This window comes from Sinocyclocheilus grahami, unplaced genomic scaffold (genome assembly GCF_001515645.1).
Source record: "Sinocyclocheilus grahami isolate Dianchi unplaced genomic scaffold, SAMN03320097.WGS_v1.1 scaffold2024.1, whole genome shotgun sequence".
Classification (NCBI taxonomy): domain Eukaryota; kingdom Metazoa; phylum Chordata; class Actinopteri; order Cypriniformes; family Cyprinidae; genus Sinocyclocheilus; species Sinocyclocheilus grahami.
In genome coordinates, this window is record NW_015507203.1 from 49,983 (window position 1) to 58,534 (window position 8,552).

General features: G+C 39.9%; 1 protein-coding gene across 1 annotated transcript in view; it reads right to left on the minus strand.

Moving 5' to 3' along the window:
* LOC107573753 (endothelin-converting enzyme-like 1) overlaps window positions 1–8,552 on the minus strand; it is a 46,894-nt gene that overhangs the window by 12,886 nt on the left and 25,456 nt on the right. Inside the window, exons 8-12 of the mRNA XM_016260196.1 lie at window positions 6,616–6,838; window positions 2,905–3,003; window positions 1,980–2,054; window positions 1,797–1,900; window positions 822–880 (exon numbers count right to left, since the gene is read on the minus strand). Coding sequence (XP_016115682.1) covers window positions 822–880; window positions 1,797–1,900; window positions 1,980–2,054; window positions 2,905–3,003; window positions 6,616–6,838 — 560 coding nt within the window. The remainder of the gene's footprint in view (window positions 1–821; window positions 881–1,796; window positions 1,901–1,979; window positions 2,055–2,904; window positions 3,004–6,615; window positions 6,839–8,552) is intronic.

Sequence of the window (8,552 nt, forward strand, 5' to 3'; positions counted from 1 at the left end):
CAGAAGACTACAGAGGGTAGTCCGGACTGCTGAGCGAATCATTGGTACAACCCTCCCTTCTCTCCAAGAACTGTACTCATGCAGAGTGAGCAAAAGGACCCCTCACTATGGACCCCTCACATCCAGCACACTCCCTCTTTGAACTGTTGCCATCTGGTCGACGCTACAGAGCTCTGAGCACCAGAACGACCAGACACAGGAACAGTTTCTTCCCTCAGGCCATCCATCTCATGAACACTTGACAATAACTGTGGAACACACACTATTTATTCACTCATACACTTATTTATCTAACACGCATACTCAGTCTACATTTCAATTTGCACATAATATACCTGTACATACAACTGTCTATTGTTCTATACCAGTACTACAATTGTCGATTTGTATATTTTTATTCCTTATTTACTTGTTCTATTTTTCTATTTTTTATTTTCAGTGTTTTTTGTTCCGTCACTGTCATTCTGTTACACTGTGGAAGCTTCTGTCACGAAAACAAATTCCTCGTTTGTGTAAACATACCTGGCAATAAAGCTCATTCTGATTCTGATTCTGATTATTATCAATGTTGATAACAGTTGTGCTGCACAATATTTTTGTGGAAACCATTATTTTTCAGGATTCACAGATGAATAGAAAGTTCAAAAGAACAGCATTTATTTTAAATAGAAATCTACTGTAACATTATAAATGTCCTTAATATCACTGATCAATTGAATGCGTCCTTGATGAATAAAAAGTATTAATTTCTTTTAAAAGAAATGATGCCAAACTTTCCAATTTATTATCTCAATATTCAGGTGTGTGTTTATGATACTCACCCATCTGGTTTTTGTTTGGCAGGTAATACGCATTTAAAGCCTGTGGTGGAAGAAGCCACCTGTGAAACACACACACACACACACACAGCGGTTGTTATTTTAATTGCAAACTATTGTATTTTAATGGACACAAATCAGTAGCAAGGCAAGTTTACAGCACATTTCATACACAAAGTGCTTAAAAAAGAATAAAAATAATCAACAGATGAATGAGAAAAAAAAAGTAAAGAATAAAAAATCATTAACAATTGATTTAAAATGTATTAAACATTGCATGAATTCAGATCTTGGCGTGAAAAGCACGTAAAAGTGTGTGTGTCTGTGTGTCTCTGTGAGTGTGTGTGCATGAGTGTGTCTGTCAGTGTGTGTGTGTGTCTCTGTGAGAGAGTGTGTGTGTGTGTGTGTGTGTTTGGCTCCAGAGGTCTGGAGGTTTTAACAGACGCTCATTTTTCTTTGGTTCGACTGCCGTTTCAGACACAGTCTGTCCAAATGATATCACTCACACACACACACACACACACACACACACACACACACTCACACACACACACACACACACACACTCTCTCTCACACTCACACACACATTGACACACACACACACACTCTCACATACGCACACACACACACTCACACACTCTCTCTCACACACACACACACACTCACTCACACGCTCTCTCTCTCTCTCACACACACACTCACGCACTAACTCAATGCCTGTTTCCAGACACATCAGAGACTCCTTTACGATCAATCACAAAAACATCTGTGATGATTACAAGAAAAAAACTTTTCAAATCTAGTGGCATGTTATTAGAGATGTATTTATTTCAACACTTTCTGCCAATTTATATCCATTTAAACCACAATGTGTGTGCGTTTTCTCTCTGAAATCAGCAGTGAAGTTCCTCTAATCGTACGCTGCGATGCATCTGACTCAGTGACATCACTCCCTGTGCGGTTCTGTCAAACTCACGTCGTCTTGTCCACCTCTTTATGGATCTTTTTGACGGAGAGTTTAATGTTGTACTTGATGCTGTTCAGGATGTTCTTGAAGTAGGTTTTCTCGTTCACATCGAACTGTCGAGGAGAAATAAAAGCATTTGAACTCAAGATATCATCTGGAATGGGATCATGTGATCGCTCAGAAGCGTCTTACCCCGTACTCCTCGTCGATAAGTTCAGGTTTTAACAGAAAGTCAGGATAACCGGTCATAACCATCATGTGCTGCAGCTGAGAGAAAGATTCAGAATAATGAGGAAAACTCTCAACTATTGCCTCTATTTTATATAAACGTGTTAACAGTGTTGTGGTAACGCGAGTTACGTAATCAGATTACTTTTTTCAAGTAACTAGTAAAGTAACACATTACTTTTTAATTAACAAGAGAATATCTGAGTTACTCTTTCAAATAAGTAATGCCAGTTACTTTGTTTCCCATGTATTGACAGACAGCTCTCTTGTTAATAGAAATATAGTTAGTTCTAGACTATATATGAACATGCATTTACTCACTTGCACAAAAACAGATTCAGTGTTCTTCCAAATGAATAAAAAAACTCAGAATATGACGCAAATCTGCAATAGTTAAATGGTAAATAACACAAATATCCTTTATGCATTTAATCCTATTTTATTAAGCAATGTCTTTGCAGCTGAGCTTCAATTATCAAATTCAATCATACTAATAAGCAAAAATCACTTTAGATAAACTAACATTCGTGCTTAATTTTTTTTTATTGCCGAAGTGTTGAACGTTCTTCTCCTGCGTTCTGCTGTACAGACGTGAATTTACTTTTCCTTCAGCCTGAGGCTCATTCATTTCACTTTTTGTTGTGAAAGGGCTTTTACATTTACCAGAAATATCACTTTTTATATGAAAAACAAACAAGCAAGCCCAACCCAGATTTGAAAAGTAACGCAAAAGTAACATAATGCATTAAAAAGTAACTAAGTAACGTAATTAGTTACTTTTTAAGGGAGTAACGCAATATTGTAATGCGTTACTTTGAAAAGTAACTTTCCCCAACACTGCTTGTTAACTCTTTAAAGTCCGACTGAAACACAACCGAGTTTTGCTCACCTTCGCTCGGGCAGCGTCTCTGGTTTCTTCATCCATCCAGTCGAGCTCCTGCAGTCTCTGATCTAACGAGTGTTTAATGTCCTCCACCAGCTCCTGCACCTGAGAACGGGGGCGGAGACTAGATGTCAATCAAAGGAGCCGTGACTTCTGATTGGGTCTCTGGATGACGGAACTAAAACTGACTATTATAAACAATCTTGTTCAAAAATAACCTCCTTCAAAACTTAGAATCATAAAGTGCAAAAACCAAAAAAAAAGGAAAATATCTAAATGACATTAAGTGTCTTTTATTTAAACGTAAATTTCAGTTTAATTTGATTGAAATTAAATGTTTGATTGTTGCATTACTGCTCTTTGTGAGGCGTCCTTGAGCTCAGGAAAGGTGCTATATAAATTAAACATATTATAATTATTATTATTAAATATTTAATTCAGTGCATAGGCATCACCGCATGTTTATTTAACATATAAACAAATTTTGTACGTGAGTATTTAAATATATCCTTATCATAACATAAAACATTACGCAAAATTTCTCATATGATATATTTAATGTCAATATCTTTGACATGTGCCAGTGTTATTTTAGTGTTTATTGATACTTTTAATAGTTTTTAGAAATTAATTTTATTTTTAATTTTCTGTTTTCACTTGAATTTTAGTTAGGCTTAGTAATTTTGTTATGCATTTTTGTCATTTTTTTAATATGTCTATAGCTTTTATTCATTTTTATTTATTAGTTTTTAGTTTATTTCATTTTAGTGTGATTAAAATGCTTTAGAAAGAAAATTTATTATGCCTTGGCAACTATAGATTAAATAAAATAAAGTTTTTTTTTGTTATGTATTTTTTTTTGTTATAAACATTTATTTTATTTAAAGGTCACATATTTTACACCTTTCTGGAGTTTTATTTTAAGTCTTGATGTCCTTAAGAATATATATATATATATATATATATACACACACAGTGGGTACGGAAAGTTAAAGTTTAAAACTGAAAAAAATTTAACAATTTTTAAAACTGAAAAATTTCAGTTTTAACAATATGGGACTTAAACGCGATAAAACGAGCGGACTGGACAGAAACGATCGTCAAAAATGTTCCGTTTGCAGCGCACACTTCTTATCAGAAAAGCTTCAATAAAGTATTGTCTTTTGTTGTCATGGGCACGTCTACAGATTTCTTGCCGTATGTCTATGTTTCTTGCATCTCACGACTAGGTCGTGTATGAAATAATGTCTGTGTGCATGCGTGTAAAACAACAAACTGACGATTTATATATAATCATTTGTAATTGTATATACATTGTTGTGATTAATTGTGGCTGGAACAATAATGTAGCTGTAAAAATAGTTGCCTGCTGAAATTGAAATGTGTATACATCTTCATCATGACTAGATAGACACAGTTTGTCTTTATTATACACGTTAGATGTGATCACCTCATAGTAGCAATCCTGTCAGATCGTCCATCCTTTGAGTGAGAGTATCGTTACAGGTCGGGTGATCTGGTTTCGTGGTTAAAGTTAAACTTTTCGACATGTTTCCGTGTTGTTGTTGTTGCTCAGCAATGGCGTGGCCGTGATGTTGTCTGGGGGAGTGGCTAAAGGAGAGCGGGACGGTGGGCGGTGCTCGGGGGGGTGACTGAAGGCGGTGACTGTGTAGTTCTGACCTCAACTTTTTACGGAAGTCACAACGGTTCGTGAAAAATCACAGCTACTTTATGCAGGCTGTGTGCATTTGACTGTGGACTGACTGTTTTGAAACTTATATGGTAGTTAAATAGCACCTAGACCTCAGTTATCGTGAAAAACACCGGGAAATTTCAGGTTTGACAATATGGGACCTTTAAAGTAATGAAAACTTATTCACGGTTTAATTTTAGTTTTAGTGAACTATATTAACCCTGACCCATATATTATATCAGACCAGTGCCGCTTCTATGAGGGCCGCTTAATATCTTTTAAACTTCATGTTAATTTAATAAGCAGTGGAGACTTTTCAGTGACAAAAATCATTCACACTTGTAATTAGAAAAGCAAGTCAAGTGAAACCTTCGTTTAAAAGCTGGCCATCTGCTGCCAGAATTACACGAGACGACCTCAAATATAATAAATCAGCATATTATACTGATTTCTGAAGATCATGTGACACTGAAGACTGGAGTAATGATGCTGAAAATACAGCTTTGCATCACAGAAATAAATTACAGTTTAACAGATATTAACGTAGAAAACATCTATTTTAAATTGTAATAATATTTCACTATTTTTAGTGTACTTAAAATCAAATAAATGCAGCCTTGGTGAGCAGAAGACACTTCTTTCTAAAACCCCAAACCTTTTGAATGACAGTGTGTGTGTAAAAGAGCAACAGGAATATTTAACAAAAGTTCCACTAAAGGACGTAAGCCATCTGTGGATGATTTAGTCCTTTAATAGAAACTTTAAAGAGGTTCGGATGATTCATGTGCTCAAAAACAGTATGAAACCCACGGCAAGCTGGAAAAAGTCTGCACTCGTCTGACAAAAGTGACATTTTGACTGAGGATTTCCACAAATCTATACACCCCGCAAAGCAAACCATCTGGGAGCGACGTCTTCCTCAAAAGAAGTGCGATTTGATCCATCCATCATTCATTCTATCTATCTGAGAAGAGCAGGGGAGGAAGGAAGCAAGATGAAAGGTAAACAAACACTGGGCCGTGGAAGAGAAACAGATCGACTGCATTAGAAAGGAAAGAGGAAGGTGAGACGCAAAACAACATCTCGTATTCCTGCGTAGCACTTTTCTATAGGAAAGAGAAATTAGAAATGAGGCCTCGATATCTCTATTATATAAGCGGAGACTGACGTTGCTGAAGCTCCTAAAAAAAGACCCCAGTGATCTGAGAAACTGCTCAGAAATCTCTCTTTATGCTGTATTATCACCAAATATTCAATTCATCTGAGCTTATGCACCTTTCTGAGGGGAAAAAAACTACATTATTTGTGGACAATGTTCACTTAAAAACTGAGGTGCATGAGATTAAATCAATGAAACAATGTGATTTAGCACAATGTAAATCAATGTGATAATTGAGAAACAAAATCCAAAATTTGTACGTATAAATATTTTATTAACAGCATAGCATAACGAAAATCATATGCAGCTTTGTAGGAACACCACACGTGTAAAATAAACCTAAAAAAAAAAGGAATGGTTGTTTAAATTCTAACGCATTACAGCAAAATACTAGCAACAAATAATAGGGTTGTGAATCATAATAACCAATGATCAGTTATTATTATGTGTGAAGTTCAGTAACAGCTCTACAAATCAAACTCAAACAGGTACTCAAATAACTTTTACATTTATAATTACAACAGTTCTCGCCAGAATTCAGCACAAAATAACTATTTAAAAAACACGTTGCACTGAAAAGTGTGCGCTTATTATGATTTTTTATCTGTTTTTCATCGAGTTGATCAGTGAGTCTTTGACAAGATGAAATTTATCTCAAGAAATCTTATCTTCGTGAATCCAGCAACAGAATTGCAGTCTGTATTCATAAGTTACAGATCTTGCTTTTGTGCTGCAGGGACACATATGATCAGAGCTGCTCCACGTTCGTGTATAATCTTACTGTATAAGAGTAGGCCGACGGATTCGAGGTGTTTTTGGAGGAAGATGTGAGCCAGTGTAGTGAGCTGAGCTCAGTGCTGCTCACCTTGGCTCTGCTGGAGGAGGAGAAGTGCTGCTGGACGAAGAGCGCGCCGAGGGCCATGCCGAAGTGTTTGTTGGCCTGATTGAGACACAGCCGCTCCAGATCCAGCTGACGCTCGCCTCCGTCGATCTCGCGCGAGAACTCGTTAATCGTGCTGCGAAACGCGGTGGAGAGATGCTCGCTCAGCGCCGCCACGATACGCCACAACATGTAGTTATGAAGAACCCTGAGAAGCACAGAGAGAGCGACAACAGTCAGTGCATATGCATTTGACTTTACTGTATGTGATCTAAAACGACACAGAATAAACTATGATACTCGCGGTTGCTGATTTATCTCAGGGCCTATTTGTGACCCTGGACCACAAAACTAGTCATGAGGGTAATTTGAGATTTGTACATCATCTGAAAGCTGAATAAATAGCTTTCCATTGATGTATGGTTTGTTAGGAGAGGACAATATTTGAAACACACTCGCTCACGCTCACACTCACGCTCACACCCACACTCTCTCACACACTCACACACTCACACGCGCACGCACCCACTCACACACACACACACTCACGCACACGCACTCACACTCGCACTCACACTCTCGCACACTCGCTCACGCTCACACTCACACTCTCTCACACACTCACACTCACACGCGCGTGCACGCACCCACTCACACACACACACACACACACGCACTCACACTCATTCTCGCACACTCGCTCACGCTCACACTCACGCTCACACCCACACTCTCTCACACACTCACACGCGCGTGCACGCACCCACTCACACCCACACACTCACGCACACGCTCACACTCACACTCTCGCACACTCGCTCATGCTCTCTCACTTACACACTCACGCACTCACACTCACACTCTCGCACACTCGCTCATGCTCTCTCACTTACACACTCACGCACTCACACTCACACTCTCGCACACTCGCTCATGCTCTCTCACTTACACACTCACGCACTCACACTCACACTCTCGCACACTCGCTCATGCTCTCTCACTTACACACTCACGCACTCACACTCACACTCTCGCACACTCGCTCATGCTCTCTCACTTACACACTCACGCACTCACACTCACACTCTCGCACACTCGCTCATGCTCTCTCACTTACACACTCACGCACTCACACTCACACTCTCGCACACTCGCTCATGCTCTCTCACTTACACACTCACGCACTCACACTCACACTCTCGCACACTCGCTCATGCTCTCTCACTTACACACTCACGCACTCACACTCACACTCTCGCACACTCGCTCATGCTCTCTCACTTACACACTCACGCACTCACACTCACACTCTCGCACACTCGCTCATGCTCTCTCACTTACACACTCACGCACTCACACTCACACTCTCGCACACTCGCTCATGCTCTCTCACTTACACACTCACGCACTCACACTCACACTCTCGCACACTCGCTCATGCTCTCTCACTTACACACTCACGCACTCACACTCACACTCTCGCACACTCGCTCATGCTCTCTCACTTACACACTCACGCACTCACACTCACACTCTCGCACACTCGCTCATGCTCTCTCACTTACACACTCACGCACTCACACTCACACTCTCGCACACTCGCTCATGCTCTCTCACTTACACACTCACGCACTCACACTCACACTCTCGCACACTCGCTCATGCTCTCTCACTTACACACTCACGCACTCACACTCACACTCTCGCACACTCGCTCATGCTCTCTCACTTACACACTCACACACTCACGCGCGCACGCACGCACTCACTCACACTCACGCACACGCACTCACACACACGCACTCACACTCGCTCATGCTCTCTCACTTACACACTCACACACTCACACTCACACTCCCGCACACGCTCACACTCACACTCACACACTCACGCACACGCACTCACACTCACACACTCGCACG